General features: G+C 47.9%; 1 protein-coding gene and 1 pseudogene across 2 annotated transcripts in view; one reads left to right on the forward strand and one right to left on the reverse strand.

The window, feature by feature from the left end:
* The window catches only part of RAB40C (RAB40C, member RAS oncogene family), a 40,164-nt gene that overhangs the window by 9,907 nt on the left and 7,318 nt on the right, over positions 1–22,939 (forward strand). For both annotated transcript variants that reach the window (XM_053556914.1, XM_053556915.1), the window contains exons 3-4: positions 17,431–17,491; positions 18,064–18,124. In XM_053556914.1, coding sequence (XP_053412889.1) covers positions 17,431–17,491; positions 18,064–18,124 — 122 coding nt within the window. The remainder of the gene's footprint in view (positions 1–17,430; positions 17,492–18,063; positions 18,125–22,939) is intronic.
* Positions 1,361–17,486, reverse strand: LOC128562208 (60S ribosomal protein L30-like; annotated as a pseudogene).

Here is a 22,939-nt window from a genome sequence, read left to right on the forward strand (position 1 = left end):
TTTTATTAAGGGAGGCGCCTGTGGCTCAGTGGGTAGGTTGCCAGCCCCATATACTGAGGGTGGCGGATTCAAACCTGGCCCTGGCCAAAACTGTAACAAAAAAATAGCTGGGCGTTTTGGCGAGCGCCTATATTCCCAGCTACTTGGGAGGCTGAGGTAAGAGAATCGCTTAAGCCCAGGAGTTGGAGGTTGCTGTGAGCTGTGTGACACCATGGCACTCTACTGAAGGTGATAAAGTGAGACTCTGCCTCTATAGAGTCTCTACAAGAAAAACAATTAATTTTTATTAAATATGAAGTACATGCAAAATTATAATCATAATAATAACAGCATATGCAAAGCATAAAGAATAACAAGATGTGGGTGGCGCCTGTGGCTCAAGGAGTAGGGCGCCAGTCCCATATGCCGGAGGTAGTGGGTTCAAACCCAGCCCTGGCCAAAAAAAAAAGAATAACAAGATGAACATTCACCTGACCCATTGAGTTTAACAATTATTTTTTGTTTGTTTGGTTGTTTTGGGTTTTTTTTGAGACAGAGTTTCACTCTGTTGTCCTGGGTAGAGTGCCGGGTGTCATAGCTCACAGCAACCTTCAACTCTTGGGCTCAGGCGATCCTCTTGCCTCAGCCTCCCAAGAGCTGGGATGATAGGTGCCCACTACAATGCCTCGCTAATATTTTTCTTTTTCTTTTCTTTTATTTCTTTTCTTTTTTTGAGACAGTCTTATTATGTCGCCCTCGGTAGAGTGCTATGGTGTCACAGCTCACAGCAACCTCAAACTCTTGGGATTAAGCAGTTTTCTTGCCTCAGTCTCCTGAGTAGCTGGGATTACAGGTGCCTGCCACAATGCCCAGCTATTTTTTTTGTTGTAGTTGTCATTGTTTGGCAGGCTCCGGCCGGGTTCGAACCCGCCAGCCCTGGTGTATGTGGCCGGCACCCTAGCTGCTGAGCTACAGATGCTGAGCCAATTTTTTAGTAGAGATGGAGTCTCACTCTTGCTCCTGCTGATCTTGAACTCCTGAGCTCAGGCTGTCTTCCTGCTTCAGCTTTTCAGAGGGCTGGGATTACAGGCATGAGCCACTGCACCCAGCCACTCCTTTTATTCATTTTTTTTTTTTTTTTGTAGAGACAGAGTCTCACTGTACCGCCCTTGGGTAGAGTGCCATGGCGTCACATGGCTCACAGCAACCTCTAACTCTTGGGCTTACGCGATTCTCTTGCCTCAGCCTCCCAAGCAGCTGGGACTACAGGCGCCCGCCACAACACCCGGCTATTTTTTTTTTTGTTGCAGTTTGGCCGGGGCTGGGTTTGAACCCGCCACCCTTGGCATATGGGGCCGGCGCCCTACTGAGCCACAGGCGCCTCCCCTTTTTAATTTTTTTAAACAAGTGAAAAGCAGCCGTGCATGGTGGCTCACACCTGTAATCCTAGCACTCTGGGAGGCTGAGGCAAGTGGATTGCCTGAGCTCAGGAGTTTGAGACCAGCCTGAGCCAGAGCGAGACCTCCTCTCTAAAAAATAGCTGGGCGTGGTGGCGGGCACCTGTCATCCCAGCTACTTGGGAGGCTGAGGCAAGAAAACTGCTTAAGCCTAAGAGTTTGAGGTTGCTGTGAGCTGTGACACCATGGCACTCTGCCAGGGGTGACAAAGTGAGACTGTCTCCAAAAAAAAAAAAGAAAGAAATTTGTTAGGTAACTTTTCCTTTTCCAGGCACCAGTTTGCCACCGATCCAGTTTGCAGACGTGGGTCATTGTTTCTGAGAATATCCATACAGTGTAACATAACAGGGCTGGGTGCCAGTTCCCCGGAGCATGAAGACCAGGCCTCAGATGCTCAGCATTTGGGTCCCTACATCTCTCCAGGGACAGGCAGTGCCTTCCCTTCTGGCTCTGATCTGTGTTTAGCCTCACTTTGTAGGATAATTCAATCCATTCATCTTTAAAAGATCCATCTAAATTCAAAGTATATTAATACCTTTGAGTTTAATTTTTTAAAATCAGTTTATTGAGGTAATATATAATGTGCGCTTTTTTTTTGAGACAGGGTCTCACTATGTTGCCCTTGGTAGAGTGCCATGGTGTCACAGCTCACAGCAACCTCAAACTCTTGGGCTTAAGCAATTCTCTTACCTCAGCCTCCCAAATAGCTGGAACTAAAGGCACCTGCCACAATGCCCAGCTATTTTTTGGTGAAGTTGCCATCGGGCTGGTTTGAACCCACCACCCTTGGTGTTTGTGGCTGACGCCCTCACCACTGTGCTATGGTGCCCAGCCTAATGTGCCCATTTTAAGTGTACAGTTCTTTGAGTTTTGACAGATGTATACAGGGTGGCCACTCCCCTCATCAAGATATGGAATATTTCCACCCCTCCCAGAAAGTCTTTTATGCCCATATAAAGTCAGTTCCTCAGCCACCACTGGTCTGTTTTCTGTCACTATAGATTACTTTTCCTGCTCCAGATGTCATAGAAATTGAATCATACACTATATTCTTGTGTCTGGTTTCTTTTGCTCAGCATATTTTTGGAATTCATTCATGATGTACAAATTAGTAATTTAGGCTGGGTGTGGTGGCTCAAACCTATGAACTGGGGGGCCAAGGTGGGAGAATCACTCATGACCAGCCTGAGTAAAAGCAAGACCCTGACTCTACTAAAAATAGGACAATTAGCTTTGCACAGTGGTACACACCTGTAGTCCTAGCAATTCAGCAGGCTGAGGCAGGAGGAGTCCAGACGTTTGAGGTGGTAGGGAGATCTGATGATGCCACTGTAACTCTAGCCTGGACAATGGAGCAAGACTGTATCTCAAAACAAAACAAAACAGTAGTATTTATTTTTGAGACAGAGCCTCAAGCTGTCACCCTGGGTAGAGTGCCGTAGCATCACAGCTCACAGCAACCTCCAACTAACTCCTGGGCTCAAGCGATTCTCTTGCCTTAGCCTCCCAAATAGCTGGGACTATAGGCGCCCACCACAAGGCCTGGCTATTTTTTGGTTGCAGCCATCATTGTTGTTTGGCGGGCCTGGGCTGGATTTGAACCCGCCAGCTCAGGTGTATGTGGCTGGCGCCTTAGCTGCTTGAGCCACAGGCGCCAAGCCAGTAGTTTATTTTTTATTTTATTTTATTATTTATTTATTTAAAACAAGGTCTGGCAAGTTTTATTAAAGAAAAAAATACATGATTTACTTTTCACCGTCTGTTCTGGCATGCTTCTAATGATATCAGAGTCACCTGGATTGATGATGACCAGTGTGCATACTCTAGTATTTTCTACATGCTGTGCCCCATTCGATATTATTGCCACTTAGTGATTAACACCAGTTTTGGCTAACATGGCATAGTACTCTATTTCAGATTTCCTGAAAGCTGGGCAGTTGTTAGTAAGGATGACCACTTTTGCTTTGCCTAGTCTGATAATCTTCAAAGTGTGCTTGTACCCCAGCACATACTTTCCACTTTTCATAACAAGTTGGAGCCTTGAGTTGATTGACTCCAGCTACTTTTTTGTCTTCTTTGTGGCCACCATCTTCCTGCCTTAGATGCAGGACAGGCCCCAACCAAGACCAGCTGCCATGATGGCTGAGAGCAAGCTATTTTATTTTATTTTATTTTTTTATTGAGACAGAGTCTCACTTTGTCACTCTCTGTAGAGTACTGTTACATCATAGCTCACAGCAACCTCAAACTCCTGGGCTCAAGTGATTCTCTTGCCTTAGCCTCCCTAGTAGCTGGGACTACATGCACCTTCCACAACACCTGGGTTTTTTTTTTTTTTTGTAGTTTTTGGCCGGGGCTGGGTTTGAACCTGCCATCTCCAGCATATGGGGCTGGTGCCCTACTCCTTTGAGCCATAGGCACCGCCCTATTATTTTTTTGTTAAGCAGGTCCAGGCTGGGTTTGGACCCACCAGCCCTGGTGCATGTGGCCAGCTTCCTAACCACTGAGCTATGGACTCCCAGCCATTATTTTATTTATAAGAAATTGCCAAAGCATTTTCTAAAATAGCTCTATCATTTTGCATTCCCATCAGCAATGCATGAGAGTTCTAGTTGCTCCACATTTGTCAATATTTGATGTCAGCTGTTTTTCTCCCGGCTCCCAGATCTAGCAACCACTTATCTTAGTATTACAATAGACTGGTTTGCAATTTCTAGATCTTTTGTATAAATGGAGTCACACAGTGTGTAACTCTTTTGTGTCTGGCTTCTTTCTTTCAACACTTTTTTTATAAGAGATTCGCCTATGTAGTTGTGTGTACCTTAACTCCTTCTTTGTGTTGTATGGCTTTCCATTTGTGAGTACGACTAATGTAGCTATCTGTTCTTCTGTAGATAAGCTTTGGACAGTTTCCATGTTTGGGTCATTCTGAATAGTGCTCCTATGAAAATTCTCATATACATGTTTTTTGGTGAACACATGGACACCTTTCTGTTGGGGATATACTGAAGATTAGAAGTACTGGGTGGTGCCCGTGGCTCAAAGGTCACCGGCCCCATATGCCAGAGGTGGTGAGTACAAACCCAGCCCTGGCCAAAAACTGCAAAAAAAAAAAAAAAAAGAAGAAGTACTGGATGGGGGTGGCGCCTGTGGCTCAATGAGTAGGGCGCCAACCCCATATACCAAGGGTGGCGAGTTTGAACCCGGCTCTGGCCAAACTGCAACAAAAAAACAGCTGGGTGTTGTGGTGGGTGCCTGTAGTCCCAGCTACTTGAGAGTCTGAGGCAAGAGAATCGCCTAAGCCCAAGAGCTGGAGGTTGCTACGAGGTGTGATGCCACAGCACTCTACTGAGTGTGACAAAAAAATAGAAGTACTGGGTGGTAGGGTGTGCATATATTCAAACTCAGTACACTGCCAGTTTTCCAGAGCATTGGATGATTTCTTGTCTCGCCAAGAGGGAGTTAGAGTTCCCTTTGTTCTAAGTCCACCTTCCATTTTAGTGAAGCTAATCTGCTAGTGCCTGTTTCTTTGTAACAGCCATAGAACATTCCATCCTATAGAGACACTTTCTGTTTTAACTATTCCCCAGTGGGTAGATTTTTAGTCTGTATACAGTTTATTTTTATTTTTATTTTTTTTTGTAGAGACAGAGTCTCACTGTACCGCCCTCCGGTAGAGTGCCGTGGCATCACACAGCTCACAGCAACCTCTAACTCTCGGGCTTACGCGATTCTCTTGCCTCAGCCTCCCGAGTGGCTGGGACTACAGGCGCCCGCCACAACGCCCAGCTATTTTTTTGTTGCAGTTTGGCTGGGGCCGGGTTTGAACCCGCCACCCTCGGCATATGGGGCCGGCGCCCTACACACTGAGCCACAGGCGCCGCCCCTGTATACAGTTTATTTTTAATAAAAAATAAGTAAATAGCCTTTAGTTACTTTTGCACCTTTGTATTCCTTTTCTGTTATATTGTAACATTATTTCACACTTCTATGGGTTCTCATTCTGATGTGGATGTCCTTGTGCTAAAATCAAGGTGTTGGTGGGGACACTGCTTTTTGCCAACTAGAGGAGGATCTGTTTCCTTGCTCATGGGGTGATAGGACTGTGGTCCTTGTCTCCTTGCTGGCCGTAACTTGAGGGTCTTTCTCAGCTTCTAGGGCAATGTTTTTCAACCTTTTTTATCTCACAGCACACTTGAACCTATAAAGTTCTGTGGCACATTTAAATTATATTGATAAAAATACAGTTTAAGAATATACTTACTGTGTTTTGAACTTCTTTTGAAAATAATTATATTAATGATCTTTAAAATTTTTCTTTTTTTTTTTTGAGACAGAGTCTTACTATGTTGCCCTCGGTGGTGGGGTGCTGTGACGTCATAGCTCACAGCAACCTCAAACTCTTGGGCTTAAGCGATTCTCTTGCCATAGCTTCCCAAGTAGCTGGGACTACAGGCACTCACCACAGTGCTCAGCTATTTTTTGGTTGTAGTTATTATTGTTGTTTAGCAGGCCTGGGCCAGGTTCAGACCTGCCTGCCTTGGTATATGTGGCCAGTGCCCTAACCACTGAGCTACGGGCACTGAGCCAATCTTTAAAATATGTAATGGTACATCTAAGAGCTTCCCACAGTACACCAGTGTGCCGCAGAAGACCAGTTGAAAATCTCTGTTCTGTTTGAGACCAGCTTGAGTAAGAGTGAGACCCCATCTCTACTAAAAGTAGAAAAATTAGCCAAGTGTTGTGGCAGGTGCCTATAGTCCCAGCTACTCAGGAGGCTGAGGCAAGAGGATTGCTCGAACCCCTGAGTTTGAGGTTGCTGTGAGCTATGTTGATGCCATGGCGCTATACTCAGGGTGGCAGAGTGAGACTCTTATCTCAAAAAAAAAAAAAAAATGAAAAAGAAAAAGGAGTTTGAGACAGCCTGAGCAAAAGCGAGACCCTGTCTCTATTAAAAATAGAAAAATTGGCTCGGTGCCCGTAGCATAGCTGTATGCCAGAGCACTACATACACCAAGGGTTCCATCCCAGTTCGGGCCAGCTAAGCAACAATGACAATTGCAACAGAAAAATAGTCGCGCGTTGTGGGGAGCATTGTGGCGGGCGCCTGTGGTCCCAGCTACTTGGGAGGCTGAGGCAAGAGAATCGCTTAAGCCCAAGAGTTTGAGGTGTCACAGAGCTGTGACACCACCACACTCTACCAAGGGCAACATAGTGAGACTCTGTCTCAAAAAAAAAAAAAAAGAAAGAAAAGAAAAGAAAAACTGAGGCAAGAGAATCACTGCCTGAGTTGGAGGCTGCTATGAGCTATGATACCATGGTGCATTACCCAGGGTGACAGCTTGAGACTTTGTCTCAAAAAAAAAATAATAACAATTTTAAAAAAAGGGTTAGGCACGGTGGCTCACATCTGTAATCCTAGTACTCTGGGAGGCCAAGGTAGGTGGATTGCTTGAGCTCAGGAGTTTGAGACCAGCCTGAGCAAGAGTGAGCCCCTGTCTCTACTAAATATAGAAAAACTAGCCAAGTATTGTGGCAGGTGCCTGTAGCCTCAGCTACTTAGGAGGCTGAGGCAAGAGGATTACTTGAGCCCCAAAGTTTGAGGTTGCTGTGAGTTATGATGGCATGGTGCTCTACCCAGTGCACAGAGTGAGACTCTGGAAAAAAAAAAAGAAAGAAAAGAGAAGAAAAAGAAAAACAAGTGTCACCTGTGGTTCAAGGAGTAGGGCACCAGCCCCATATACTGAAGGTGGTGAGTTCAAGCCCGGCCAAAAAGAAAAAAAATCCGGCGCAGCCCCTGTGGCTCAAAGGAATAGGACGCCAGCCCCATATGCCAAAGGTGGCAGGTTCAAACCCAGCCCTGGCCAAAAACTGCCAAAAAAAGAAAAGAAAGAAAAAGAAAATCTCTGTTCTAGAGGTTGCCCACCCCACAGTCTTCACATAGGGCCCTTTGCTCCATCTGCAAAGCCAAGGATGGTGGGTCAGGTTCCTCTCACACTTTGAATCTCTCCTATCTTGGCCCTAACTCAGCCAGGACAGGCATTTAAGGACTCATGTTATTAATTGGTCCTACCCAGAAAATTCAGGATAATCTCTGATCTCAAGGTCCATACCTTAGTCTTTTCTTTAGAGTCCCTTTTGTCCTATAAAGTAACACATTCACAGGTTCTAGGGACTAGGACATGGACAGCACAGGAGGCCATTATTCTGTTGACTGCATCCTTTGAAAAGTTCTGTTTGTTAGGTTTTTGTTGTTGTTTTTTGTTTTTGGCCGGGCTGGGTTTGAACCTGCCACCTCTGGCATATGGGGCCGGCGCCCTACTCCTTTGAGCCACAGGCGCCGGCCTGGTTGTTAGTTTTGATAGATTTTTGTAGGCTTAGTGGCTGGGTCAAAGGAGGGTGTTTGTACCTTTCTATCAGGTACTGCTTGTTTTAGTTACCTTTTGCTGTTTAAGAAATTGAAATAGGGGCGGCGCCTGTGGCTCAGTCGGTAAGGCGCCAGCCCCATATGCAGAGGGTGGCGGGTTCAATCCCGGCCTCAGCTGAAACCAAGAAAAAAAAATAGCTGGGCGTTGTGGTGGGCGCCTGTAGTCCCAGCTACTCGGGAGGCTGAGACAAGAGAATCGCTTAGGTCCAGGAGTTGGAGGTTGCTGTGAGCTGTGTGATGCCATGGCACTCTACCGAGGGCCATAAAGTGAGACTCTGTCTCTACAAAAAAAAAAACAAAAAGAAATTGAAATAGGCTTGGCGCTTGTAGCACAGTGGTGATGGCACCAGCCACATACACCGAGGCTGGCAGGTTCGAACCTGGCCAGGCTAGCTAAAACAACAATGACAACTGCAACAAAAAATAGCTGGGCGTTGTGGTGGGCGCCTGTAGTCCCAGCTACTTGGGAGGCTGAGGCAAGAGAATCGCTTAAGTCCAAGAGTTTGAGATTGCTGTGAGCTGTGACGACGGCACTCTACCAAGGGCAATATAGTGAGACTGTGTCTCAAAAAAAAAAAAAAAATACTGGGCTCGGAGTCTATAGCTCAACGGCTAGAGCACCAGCCACATACATTGGAGCTGGCAGATTCAAACCCAGCCCAGCCTGCCAAACAACAATGACAGCTCCAACCAAAAAATAGCTGGGCATTGTGACGGGTGCCTGTAGTCCCAGCTACAGCTACTTGGGAGGCTGAGACAGGAGAATTGCTTAAGCCCAAGAGTTGGAGGTTGCTGTGAGCTGTGATGCTACAGCGCTCTACCAAGAGTGACAGAGTAAGACTCTGGTGTCATCCTTTTTTTTTTTTTGGCTGGGCTGGGCTTGAACCCGCCACCTCCGGTATATGGGGCCGATGCCCTACTCGCTGAGCCACAGGCACTGCCCCAGAGTAAGATTCTGTCTCAAAAATTAAAAAAAAAAAAGATAAAAGAAACTGAAATAAGCCAGGTGAGGTGGCTCACGCCTGTAACCCTACCACTCATGAGTTTGAGACTAGCCTGAGCAAAAAACTGATGTGAGAGGATCACTTTGAGCCCAAGAGTTGGAGGTTGTAAGCTATGACGCCACAGCACTATACCCAGGGCAACAACTTGAGACTCTGTCTCAAAAATAAATAAATAAACTGAGTAGTTTAAAACAACACTCATTTATTGCCTCACAGTTTCAGGAAATCTAGCACGGATTAGGCAGGCCCTCTGAGGGTCTCTCAGAGGCTGCAAATCAAGGTTTAAGCTGGGGCTGGTCTCCTCTGAAGCTGGGCTGGGAAAGTTCCCTTCCAAACTCAGCTCTTTGAGGGCAGTGTCAGCCATCCCCAGTACCTGGCCATGTGGGTCTCTCCATTGGACTGTGCACTTCATGGAGCCAGCAAGACCAAATCTCAGTCTCATGTAACATAGTCACAGAAGGGACACCCCTCACCTTGGCTGTGTTCCGTTGGTAGAAGCAAGTTTCAAGTCCCATCCACCCTGACCTGAAGTGCCTACCACACTGCTCAGCACTGTCTCAGTGAGCTGCTCACTGAAGACTTGTGGACTCCCCTCTTCTGTCACCAGGTCTGCATGCATTGTGGGAGAGGCAGGTTTCTTTGGCATAGGTGTGTGGGAGAGCAAATGTAAAGACCAGTTCTGGCAGTGTTGGCAGGAAGACTGTGTGGCTTCAGAGGGGGTGGCTGGGGTGGCTGAGTCCCACAGCACCTCTACACATCTACCTGCTTAATGGAAAGCTTTTTCTGGAATACCCAGACATTCCTCTTTTGCTTTTTGTCTATCTCTGGAAACTTGGCAGGAGCTTCTTTTGTCTCCCTAAGGAGTGACACATCAAGAAAAAGCAGCCACCTCCCCTGATGCTTCCATTTGCCTTGGACACTGTGTTAGGATCATGTGTGTGCACACTACGTCCAGACAGCCTGATGTGGGCCCTGCATCCTGGGAAGTAAGATCTGGGACTCCCAGGCTGGGCATGGTGGCTCACGCCTATAATCCTAGCACTCTGGGAGGCCAAGGTGTGTGGATTGCCTGAGCTCAGGCGTTCGAGACTAGCCTGAGCAAAAATGAGACTCCATCTCTACTAAAAATAAAAAACTGGGTGGAGGGCAGCGCCTGTGGCTCAGTGAGCAGGGTGCCGGCCCCATATACCGCGGGTGGCAAGTTCAAACCCAGCCCCGGCCAAACTGCAACAAAAAAATAGCTGGGCGTTGTGGCGGGCGCCTGTAGTCCCAGCTACTCGGAAGGCTGAGGCAGGAGAATCGCCTAAGCCCAGGAGTTGGAGGTTGCTGTGAGCTGTGTGACAAAACGGCATTCTACCGAGGGCAATAAAGTGAGACTCTGTCTCTACAAAAAAAAAAAACAACACAAAACTGGGTGGTGCCTGTGGCTCAAGGAGTAGGGCGCCAGCCCCATATACCGGAGGTGGTGGGTTCAAACCCAGCCCCTGGTCAAAAACTGCAATAAATAAATAAATAAATAAAAATAATAAACTGAGGCAAGATGATAGCTTGAGCCCAAGAGTTGGAGGTTGCTGTGAGCTATGGCCATGGCACTCTACTGAGGGCAACAAGTTGAGACTCTGTCTCAAAAAAAAGACATCTGGGTGGCAGCGCCTGTGGCTCAAAGGAGTAGGGCACCAGCCCCATATACTGGAAGTGGCGGGTTCAAACCCAGTCCTGGCCAAAAACTGCAAAAATAAAACAAAAACCATCTGGGACTGCCATGGAAAGTCATCAGCAGGGCTGCCTGCCCACATCCACACCCTCCCAGGGAGTGCTTCTGGCCCCACCCAAGAGAGCCCAACTTATACAGACTGAGCTACACAGCAGGAAAAACCTGTTGGGGTTGGATGTGTGGACTCCCTCTGTATGCAGGTCTTTCCCTTTAACGCAAGTTGGGCATTCCAGTGTCAGATGCTCAACTTAAATACAGCAAGGAACAGCCGTCAATTACCATTTTCTGTTTCATTCTTAATCTAGTCTTTTATTAATCATTTTTTGTTCAATGAATTTTTAATAAGTTATCTTGTAGCTTTTAATTATGTTGGAAAGTAGATGGATAATTTGACATTTGTTTCTTCTGAATCTCGGGCAGAATGAAACCGTGGCATATCTATTGTCTGTTCAGGGGGCACCCTCCTCACCCTGCTCCATTTAGGTTGTCCACACTTAGTTTGGACCAGGCATGTGAGGAATACTTCCCGTCCCCTGAAGCTGGGTGTCTGGGCTGGGTGGCATGTTGGGTTGAAGTAAATCAGCTGGGCACCAGTATCTCAGTGGTGAGGGTGCCGGCCACATACACCAGAGCTGGTGGGTTCGAACCCAGCCTGGGCCTGCTAAAAACAACAGTGACAACTACCACAAAAAAATAGCTGGGTGTTGTGGTGAGCACCTGTAGTCCCAGCTGCTTGGGAGGCTGAGGAAGAGAATTACTTAAGCCCAAGAGTTTGAGGTTGCTGTGAGCTGTGATGCCATGGCACTCTACTAAGGGTGACATAGTGAGACTCTGTCCCCCCCCCCCAAAAAAAGAAAAAATCCAATTTAAAAAAATTCAGCAGGCTTGGCGCCTGTGGCTCAAGCGGGTAAGGCGCCAGCCACATACACCTGAGCTGGCGGATTTGAATCCAGCCCGGACCCGCCAAACAACAATGATGGCTACAACCAAAAAATAGCTGGGTATTGTGGCGGGCGCCTATAGTCCCAGCTACTTGGGAGGTGGAGGCAGGAGAATCACTTGAGCCCAGGTGTTGGAGGTTGCTGTGAGCTGTGATGCCATGGCACTCTACCCAGGGCAACAGCTTGAGGCTCTGTCTCAAAAAAAAAAAAAAAAAATTCAGCAATCTTGATTTATATACCCAAAATAAAGCTGAGTGGTAAGATCATAATTAAACAGATATCTGAGAATTATGAGCTCTCTTTTTGGTGTATGTTTTTTACTCCTATCCTGATTACTTTATAATTCTCTAGGGGGTACAGTAAAGATGGATTTTCTTTGGGGTATATCTTCCTGACGGTCACAGACATGCTTGCATTAGTGGAGCCCTCTGAAGAAGGGGCAGATAGGCAAAAAGTGGGCTTTGTATCCTGCTCTGGACCTGTCAGGTGATTCCTGGCAGAAATCTGTGCCAGGTTTGTGCTAGTTTCTCTAGCTGCAGAATGTCCCTGTAAGCACACTGCTGCACACTGCTCACAACAGATTGTCCCTGATGGACTGGCTGAGTAAGCCCTAGAAACTCCCCCCTGGTGGCCAGATGTACTCCCAAGCAAAGAGTGGCCATTGCAGGCTTAGGCCCCACTTTCCTCCATTGCTTCCCCAGCCACTCTGCACTTACAGCCCTTAGGGAAATGGGTCTCCATGGGCGGGAACTTGGGTGCCATGGTCAACTCCCCAAATCACCAGGACATTAGTGACTGACAAACAGAGGCATAGAACAGCACCTGTGGCTCCCAGGAGTAGGGCACTGGCCCCATATACCAGAGGTAGCAGGTTCAAACCCAGCCCTGGCCAAAAACTGCAAAAACAAAACAACAAAGGCACACTTGGGAAGTCAAGTTTAGTGTCTTTTGGGTGCCTATTCCTCCTTCTTTCCTTCTCCATGCTTCTCAGAATCCATGCTATAAAATACCCGTTTGCAGCAACTGAGTTGCCAGCCAGGTGATTTCATGTCCCTGCTCCTCTGGTGGCTCCCCCACCTGAGCCTGGCAGCTGTTATGTGCTTAGATCCTCCCCTGCCTCTGCTGTAGTCCCGGAGCCTGGGAAGTCAGGACACCAGTGTAGACAGTCATGTGTGTGGCTCTTGTCCCTGTCAGATCTTGGGCCCTTCTGCATGTAGTTTTTAGTATTCCTTTTTCAGTCCTGCAAAGAAACAGTTTACACCTGGGCACAATGACTCGGGCCTATAATCCTAGCACCCTGGGAGGCTGAGGCGGGTGGATTGCTTGAGTTCAGGAATTTGAGACCAGCCTGAGCAAGAGCAAGACCCTGTCTCTACTAAATATAGAAAACCTAGCCGGGCGTTGTGGTGGGCGCCTATAGTCCCAGCTACTTAGGAGGCTGAGGCAAGAAGATCTCTTGAGCCCAAGAGTTTGAGGTTGCTGTGAGCTGTGATGCCACCCCTCTACCCAGGGCACAGAGAGTCTGTCTCAAAAAAAAAAACAAAGAAAAAAAAGAGCTTACAAATGTATATCCTACCTTATACTCATAAAACATTTACATTTACATACATGTCTATAAGATGAGGAAGAAATGTGCATGATTTATAATAAAATCATTTGTATTTAATTAAGTCAGGGCTTGGATACAGAAACTGAGAAGGCAGCAGGCAAAGTATCTCTGGTGTTGGTGTTATCAGAGTAGTGAACAACTCTTGGTAAAATTATGAGCAAATTAAGACATAGTCCCTCAGGATTGACTTGGTATTGGTATTGCTGGGAGATGCAGTTTTAAGATAGAACAGATTTGGGTGGTGCCTGTGGCTCAGTGGGTAGGGTGCCGGCTCCATATACCAAGGGTACCAAGGGCGGCAGGTTCAAACCTGGCACTGGCCAAACTGCAACAAAAAAATAGCTGGGTGCCTATAGTCCCAGCTACTCGGGAGGCTGAGGCAAAAGAATCGCCGAAGCCCAGGATTTGGAGGTTGCTGTGAGCTGTGATGCTACAGCACTCTACCGAGGGCGATAAAGTGAAACTGTCTCTTCTTTTTTTTTTTTTTTTTGTAGAGACAGAGTCTCACTTTACTGCCCTCGGTAGAGTGCTGTGGCGTCACACGGCTCACGGCAACCTCCAGCTCTTGGACTTATGTGATTCTCTTGCCTCAGTCTCCTGAGTAGCTGGGACTACAGGCGCCCGCCACAACACCCGGCTAGAAACTGTCTCTTAAAAGAAAAAAAAAAAGAACAGTTGTGTGCATAGCAGAGAGGGGAGCTGTATCCAGGGGCCATGAGGACTCTCCCTGGACTGTGGCCATGGATTTTGGGGGGCAAGACACTTGGCCCACTGTGTTCAGTGATCATAGCCACTGTTAGTGAGTGTAAATTGTTTTTTTTTTTTTTTTTTGCCAGCGCTGGGTTTGAACCTGCCACCTCTGGCATATGGGGCTGGTGCCTTACTCCTTTGAGCCACAGGCGCCACCTGTGTAAATTGTTTTGATAGTGACATTGTTTAGTAGGAATCTGAAATTCTTCCTCACCAGTATTCAGTGAGAACCTCAGCAGGTCCCACAGGGAAGAGCTCAGGGCACCTCATGGGCTGTGGCTCCCCCACCCACTGCAAAGCAGAGGCTTGCCACCCTCCAGGAGGCTAGGGGAGTCAGGCCCTAGAGGCAGCTGTCTCCAAGTCATGAAAGCACAGGGGACCTTCATGCTGGTCAATGGGAGAGCCTGCCCAGAGCCTGGGTATGGATGGTGCTTCCAATTGGTGGCAATCAGATGGGGTATCAGCACAGGCTTATTTATGCCCCAGGCCTGTTGGTGATGAATTTGGTCTCTTTAGGCTTCTCTAGGCACAGCTCTGTCACAGCAGCTGTGGCTTTGCCTGGGGGCACAGCGCCATCTAGAGATGACTTAATGGCAGGGCAGCTCCTTTTGAGGGGCACTGGGGCTTGGGGAAGTCCTAAGAGCAGTCAGTGTCAGCATTGTCTCCCTGCACTGGGTTTGCTTGGCTGATCCAGATTCTTGCGTGGAAGTGATGCTGGTTTTGAGGAGCACTCACGGCCTTTGTGGGAATGCCCATTTCCAACACAGTCTTCTTGCCTGGGTTTGTTTCTCAGGAGTTGTAATCACCAGGACCAAAAGGTTGTAAGTCCTGGGCCAAAGGCTTCTCTATTTGTGCTTCCTGTTTGGCACAATTCCAGGAGCTTCCACCCAAAGAAGCTGGAGAGGGAGCTGGGGAGAAGGGGTTGCAGGAAGGTGGTGGATGGGCCTTGTGTATTCTTTTTTCCTGGAGAGTGTTTTGTTTTGCTTCAGAACATGCACAAGACAACTTTCTCTCAAGTTTTTAAATTGTGTAAATACAGTATAAATTTTTTTTTCTTTTTTTTTTGTAGAGACAGAGTCTCCCTCTATGGCCCTCAGCAGAGTGCTGTGGCCTCACACAGCTCACAGCAACCTCCAACTCCTGGGCTTAAGCAATTCCCTTGCCTCAGCCTCCTGAGTAGCTGGGACTACAGGCGTCCGCCACAACGCCCGGCTATTTTTTGGTTGCAGTTTGGCCGGGGCCGGGTTTGAACCCGCCACCCTCGGTATATGGGGCCGGCGCCTTACCGACTGAGCCACAGGCACCGCCCAATACAGTATAAATTTTAAGTGTGCATCTCAGTGGTGTTAAGTCCATTCACTCTGCTGAGCACTATTACTTTCTACTCCCAGCAGTGTCTGAGGGCTCCATAGCCTTGCCTGCACTTGCTGTCACATGTTCTGCTGTGATGTGGGAATGAAGTGTCATTTTGATTTTCGGTTCCCTGATGGTGAATAATGCTGAGGCTCTTTTCCTAAGCTTGTTGGCTATTTAGATATCTTTGGGGGAAAACCTACTCGAGTCCTCTGCCCTTTTTAAAAAAAATTATGATTTTCATTTTTTCCCAAGAAGACAGTTTTTCTTCCATCCTTAGGGACTCAACTCCTTACATGGGCTTTGGCAGAGATCCTGGGACAGCGTGTGCAGATCTAAGTCAGGGTGGACCTCATGAGAGTTTTCCTGCATGCTACACTGTACATGCCATGGCTCACTATGCATAGTGATGTCAGGCCACACAGCTCAGGAAGCACACAGGCATAGAAGACATTCACTTCAGAAAGGTCCCCAAAGGGCTGTGGCCCCTACTGTATTTCTGAAGACAAACTTGTTAATGGCTTTGTCGTTGGGCATGTCGTGGGAGCAGTTCCTGAGGTCAGACACACACTGCAGCCCTTTTTGGCACAACTATGGTTCCTTCTTTTCTTTGTCATTTTAGAAGCAAGGATCCAAGAGAGGCTGCCCATTTTTTAATCAGAATGTTTTTGTTGTTGTTGTTGATTTGTAGGGGTTCTTTATCCATTTTGGACATCAGTCTCTAATAAGATGTATGATTTGCAGATTATTCTCTTCCATTTTCTCATTTCATTTTTCACTCTGTTGATAGTGTTCTTTGAAGCATGAGAACCAGGTTTTAATGTGCAGTTAGGAGTTGGCCAGGCAGAAGGATAATGCAGGCGGAAGCACTGATGCCTGAAGAAGGGTGACTGCTGCAGGCAAAGACACCACGTGGTCAAGCTTGCAAGGGTGAACCCTGCAAATAGAGACAGACACTCTCTGTGAGAGAGCACCAGTAGTTTAAAAAATGCCCATTTCTAAGCCCTCTTGGAGCAAGTGCTATAAAAAGGCCAAATGTTTTAAGGCATGGGGAAGGGACTGTGCTTTTAGGAAAATTTCAGATGTCCCATAAACCAGTTTAAGGTGTTTATATGTAAATTAAGTATCCAACACTGTCTGTTTCTACCAATTTCTCTTGCACTGACCTTTTCCCATAAAACTGTAAAAAAATAAAAACTAGGCTCGGTGCCTATAGCTCTGCAGCTAGGGCACCTGCCACATACACCAGAGGTGACAGGTTCGAACCCAGCCTGGGCCTGCCAAACAACAATCACAACTCCAACCAAAAAAAAAAAAATAGCCAGGCGTTGTAGCAAGTGCCTATAGTCCCAGCTACTTGGGAGGCTGAGGCAAGAGAATGGCTTAAGCCCAGAAGTTTGAGGTTGCTGTGAGCTGTGACACTACAGCACTCTACCGAGGGTAACATAGTAAGACTCTGTCTCAAAAAAAAGAAAAAGAAATAAAAACTAAAGAAATGGAGAGGTCTCCAGAGAAATAGCAATTGAAAAATTACTGTATCGGGCGGCGCCTGTGGCTCACTCGGTAGGGCGCCGGCCCCATATACCGAGGGTGGTGGGTTCAAACCCGGCCCCGGCCGAACTGCAACAACAACAAAAAAATATAGCTGGGCATTGTGGCGGGCGCCTGTAGTCCCAGCTACTCGGGAGGCTGAGGCAAGAGAATCGCTTAAGCCCAGGAGTTGGAGATTGCTGTGAGCTGTGTGATGCCATGGCACTCTACTGAGGGCCATAAAGTGAAACTCTGTCTCTACAAAAAAAAAAAAAGAAAAATTACTGTATCCTCAGTAATGCTCCAAGCACACTTCAGTTGTCAGTACCTGGGGGCAATAGCAAAACCAAGAACTCGGAAATACATTAGCCTTTAAGAGTTCAACTTCAAAATTCATACTAAGTAGATCAGAGTGGAGATAAACTGTTGTCTGAGTGTGCTGGACTCATATTTTACCTGCTTCCCATTAAAGAGCATTTCCTAGTGGAAGTACTCTGGGGCCAGAGCCCCTTGAGGGAAAAGGCCCAATGCCTGGCACCCAGCACAGCCATGAGGAGCCCTGTTCCTGATAGGAGCATGTCTGTTCCCTGATGCCCTGACCCTGTTCTGGGCATGTGGAACTGGGCAGGCTGGGTAGCAAGGCCTCAGCCCTCTGCTTCCTTGCAGGAATCGACTACAAGACGACCACCATCCTGCTGGACGGCCGGCGTGTTAAGCTGGAACTCTGGTGAGTGGGGCAGCGGGGAGTGGGAACCTAAGAAGGGAGGACAGAGTCCTGTGTATGTTTCACTTGGAATAGCCATTTAAGTAGACCTTGTGTAAATGTGGAGTAGGTTGTGCTCCATGATGCAAAACCCAGAAAGCCCAAGGAGTCTAGTTCTGGTGGAGTCCACCTCCCTTTTTGCCCACAGAAGCCTTTTCCATTACAGTGGGGCTGTGCTTCCTTTCCCCTTGCCTTTTGCCTGCTTCCCATTATAGAGCATTTCCTAGAACTTAACGGTCAAGGCATAAATTCCCTCAGGTTTGGAGTTGTCCAGCCTGGCAGGATGATCTCCTAGGGCTCTCAGGCCCCTGTGGGGGGCTTACTCAGCAGGTGGATGGAGGTTGGCCCCTTTGAGCCTGCCAGCTTGGTGCCAGTGTCTGTGCAGATGCCTCTCCATAGCCTTCTTGGCCTGCTATGGCCTCCTCCATCTACCCTCCCCAGGGTGTTCATGGCAAGTTTCCCACAAAGGTCATAGTGTGAACGCTGGAGGGTCCACAGCCATGGCTATCCTGATACCTTTCCCCCATGTGTTCCAGGGATACGTCAGGCCAGGGCAGGTTCTGTACCATCTTCAGGTCCTACTCCAGGGGCGCACAGGTGAGACCAGCAGCTTCTTTTGTCTTCTAAGTGCATGATTCTCCTCATTACCCTGCCAAGACCCCCAGCATTTTGTGCCCTTTTTTTTTTTTTTTTTTTTGGCCGGGGCTGGGTTTGAACCCGCCACCTCTGGCATATGGGACCAGTGCCCTACTCCTTGAGCCACAGGTGCCGCCCCCTCCTTTTGTGCCTTTCTAAGGATATTTTGACATGTCAACATGAAGTTTTCCTCAATAGCCCGTTCTTGTTGGGGGAAGGGCATGCCTTCCTGGGGCCCTCTCTGAACTCTGGAGCCTCCCTTCCCCAGACCCTTGTGTGCACAGGGGGCACCAGGGCTCCTGACGTGCCTGTGTTCAGCATCCCCACATAGGCTGTTGCTGTCCTTATAGCCATGGCCAGTGATCATCTGAGTGACTCAAGGGTGTGCCCTGAGCCCAGTGAGGCCCTACATCCTTCCCGAGCTGTGGAATGCAGTTCATTCTCCGTTTTCACTGGAAGCCAATGTTGGCTTCCCCATTTGTCTATTCAGAACTCCCACATATTGAGTTGCAAGGCTGTTGGGGATAGGGTCTGGCTATCTCCCAGGGATGGCTGGAGCTGGACTATGCTCCAGGACTCTTTGCTGCAGACTAGAAGCTTTGAAGAAGGCTCTGTATGAGTGGCTATAGCAGACCGACAGGAAAAGGGCCCAGTGACAGCAAAGAGCAGGATACAGGGGGCTTCCCTGGGCTGCCTGGGGGAGAGCACCCAAAAAGGGTGGTCCTGTGCAGGGCGAGTATGCTGCAGTACACTCAGGGCCATGTGTGCATGGGCCTATGTCCAGTGTGAGGGCACACTCAGTTACCTTCTGTGTCCCCTGTGCTCCCCACCAGATATGCTTATATGTGATTCTGAGAACAGAAGGCTGGTAGGTAGTCGAAACCCATGTGAACAGATTGCTGAGGGTTTGAATGAAGGTCAGTCCTGTCTGTGCTGCACAGAGACTTCTAGAAGAGCCAGATGAGACCCTCAAGGGTCAGACTGCACCCTCAGGCAACCTGCTTAGCCTAGGGCAGCATCTCCTCGTGCAGGACCAGAGGTCATACTTAGGTCTGGGGTCTGGATGCCTTCGGGGATAAAGTCAGGTATGTGTTTTGTGTTTCTAGCTCAAGGTAGGTCTATTCTAAGCAGGCTCATGGCCCACTGTTTGTGGAGCTTTGTCCCCTTGCAAAGGCATCTTTCCCTGATTTTCTATACTGTAGTATAGTGTCAGCTCTTTGCTGTCTCCTTTGCTGAGGGTAGGCAGAGGACTCCAAGGCTGGGCAGGGCAGCATCTTGTACTGGGAGTTCTCACAGAAATGTTGGGGATTCATCTCAAGGGAGCAGAATGGTCTAGGGCAGTGGTTCTCAACCTGTGGGTCACAACCCACAGGAACTATATTAAAAGGCCATGGCGGGTGGCGCCTGTGGCTCAACGGGTAGGGCGCCGGTCCCATATGCTGGAGGTGGCGGGTTCAAGCCCAGCCCCAGCCAAAAATAAAAAAAAAAAAAAAAAAAAAAAAAAAAAAAAAAAAAAGGCCATGGCATTAGGAAGGTTGAGAACCACTGGTCTAGGGGCTCCCAACTCCTGGGCTCCTTTGCTCAGCAGGTGCACCTGGGTAGCCAAATTTCAGATAGTCAGGTGGCAGGAGAACTCTGAAGTGCCAGCAGAGTCACTACTGCTTCTATTGCCACAGTGAGGTTAGCTCAAGGGGAAGACTACAGCAGTCCTTGCAACCCTGAGACCACTGTGGAGAATGAGAGCTGACACGGAGCATGGCAGGTAGAGAAAGCACAGGTACACAGAGTGTGTTCCAGGGGCCCCTTTCTGTCTTTCAGAGAAGGAACTGTGGGCACAATTTGATATCTGCAAAAAAGGTTATCTATTGTCTTCTTTTTGCTTTTAAGTATTTCCTAATTTTTCTTTCTTTTTTTTTTTTTTGTAGAGACAGAGTCTCACTTTATGGCCCTTGGTAGAATGCCGTGGCATCACACAGCTCACAGCAACCTCCAACTCCTGGGCTTAAGCGATTCTCTTGCCTCAGCCTCCCGAGTAGCTGAGACTACAGGCGCCTGCCACAACGCCCGGCTATTATTTCCTAATTTTTCTACAGTTAAAACATATTGCCAGGCATGTTGGCTCATGCTTATAATCCCAGCACTCTGGGAGGCCAAGGCAGGTGGATTGCTTGAGTCCAGGAGTTCAAGACCAGCCTGAGCAAGAGTGAGACCCTGTCTCTAAAAATAGCCAGGCATTGTGGCGGGCACCTGAGGTCTCAGCTACTTGGGAGGCTGAGGATCACTTGAGCCAAGAGTTTGAGGTTGCTGTGAGCTGTGATGCTAGAGCACTCAACTGGGGTATCTCACAAAGTGAGATTCTATCTCAAAAACAAACAAAAAAAACACCAAAAAATGTATTACTTTACTTTCTTGCAGTAAAAACAAACAAAGGAGGGCAGTTATCTTGGGCTGTGATAACAAAGGATTATCTGGAAATACTGAGAAAGGCAAATAAGAAGTTGCACCTGGCAGGGCCCAGCTGTTAAGTGTCCCCTGCTGCAGAACAAGGAGGGAGGAACAGATCACGGGCAGTAATACCTGTTCATTGACATGAGAACTGGGAAAAATCCATCTCACAAGTTCTATATTTGCTAGGCTGTAAGTTTTTTGGAAAGTAGATTGTGTGTTATCATATCTGTATTGTCACCAAAGTGTCTAGCACAACCGGTTATTTTGTTTGTTTTGCTTTGTTAATTCTGGAAGTTCTGACTGGGTGCCAGTGCTCAGTGGTTAGGGCGCTGGCCACATGCTCCAGGGCTAGTGAGTTCGAACCTGGCCAGAGCCTGCTAAACAAACAAACAACAACAAAAAAAAAATCTGGAATTTCTTAGTTGTTGTCATTTTCTGGATAAGAGGAACTTGTTATGAACCCTAGGTACAAGTCTTAGGTCTGGGCATGGATGTTTTTCCCGTGGGCCTTGCCCACGGGAAAAACAATGAAACACCTGAGCTGGGAAGCTGGGCCTCTGGCCATTTTGGCTAAGCATTTGCTTTACCCTGGAATCCTGACCTGTGTCCTTTCTGTGGTGATTAGCAATGAGGAGGCCCCCAGAGCAAGTGCAGAGCCTGATTTTCTGTTAAGAGTGGAGAGGCCGTGGGCAGCGCCTGTGGCTCAGTGAGTAGGGCGCTGGCCCCATATACTGAGGGTAGCGGGTTCAAACTTGGTCCCGGCCAAACTGCAACAAAAAATAGCCGGACACTGTGGTGGGTGTCTGTAGTCCCAGCTACTCAGGAGGCTGAGGCAAGAGAATTGCCTAAGCCCAAGAGTTGGAGGTTGCTGTGAGCTATGATACCATGGCGCTGTACCGAGGGGGACAAAGTGAGACTCTGTCTCTTAAATAAAAAAAAAATAGAGTGGTGAGGCCTTGGTTCCCTGAGGGCTTGTGTCTTACAAATGGCATTAAGAGAGTTCATTGGCCACCCTCTCACTTTTGTCGCCTGTCCTACAATGGCAGTCTTGAAGCTTGTACCATGAGTCCCTTCACATTCCACTAAAGAGCCAAAGGCTTCCTTCACTTTGTGGACTGTGTTTGAGTGTTTTCTGTTGATGGAGTCTGAGGTGGCCCTTCGTAAAAGCCCATGCCACCCACTAGGTGAGTCCCTGGGGCTCGGAAAGGAGGGGTATGGTCAAGTTTGGTGGTGTCTTCATTGTGGCTGGGTCAGTGGGATGTGCTGTCCCATTAGTTGAGAGTTTGGGAGTCAGCTGGTTTAGTAGCAGGGAGGGTGTTGTCCTGGGGCTACCCATCCTTCATGACAGAAAGGTTGATCTGTTTTACAAAACAGAGTTTTGTATAGATGATACAAGATGTACCTTAAAATTGAGTAAGTATGATTAAGATACCAGCATGCACTTGTCAGTGGGCAGACAGGCAGATACTAGCTACCCAGTTACTCCTGGGTGGGTACTGGTATGTGCAGGGGAGAGCTGGTATTAATTTATGCCCTAGAATACTAGTTTGTGTTTTAAAAAAAGGAGCATGTATTATGTTTTTGTTTTTATAGAGACAGAGTCTCACTTTATTGCCCTCAGTAGAGTGCCGTGGTGTCTCACAGCTCACAGCAACCTCTAACTCCTGGGCCTAGGCAATTCTCCTGCCTCGGTCTCCCAAGTAGCTGGGAATACAGGCGCCCGGCACAACGCCGGCCATTTTTTTGTTGCAGTTGGGCTGGGGCCTGGGCCGAGTTTGAACCCACCACCCTCAGTATATGGGGCTGGCACCCCACCCACTGAGCCACAGGTGCCGCCCATATTATGTTTTTAAATATAGAATGTGGAAGTGTTGATTTGCCCTTTGTTCTGCCTCTTTGAGATACATGCTTCCAGACTAACCAAGAAATGGCCTTCTGCTCACTTGCCTTAGTGTTCAAATATCACGGGAATAGCAGTGTTTACCACAGAACATACAGGTCAACATAAAAAACTAAAAATCGGGTGGCGCCTGTGGCTCAGTGAGTAGGGCACCTGCCCCATATACCGAGGGTGGTGGGTTCAAACCCAGCCCCGGCTGAACTGCAACCAAAAAATAGCCAGGTGTTGTGGCGGGCGCCTGTAGTCCCAGCTGCTCCAGAAGCTGAGGCAGGAGAATCACGGAAGCCCAAGAGCTGGAGGTTGCTGTGAGTCCTGCGACATCATGGCACTCTACCGAGGGCGATAAAGTGAGACTCTGTCTCTACAAAAAAAAAAAAAAAACTAAAAATCACCCCCTGTCTTTTCACCATTTGTTGCATGCCCATCTA

Source organism: Nycticebus coucang, chromosome 12 (assembly GCF_027406575.1).
Source record: "Nycticebus coucang isolate mNycCou1 chromosome 12, mNycCou1.pri, whole genome shotgun sequence".
In the NCBI taxonomy this organism is placed as follows: Eukaryota; Metazoa; Chordata; class Mammalia; order Primates; family Lorisidae; genus Nycticebus; species Nycticebus coucang.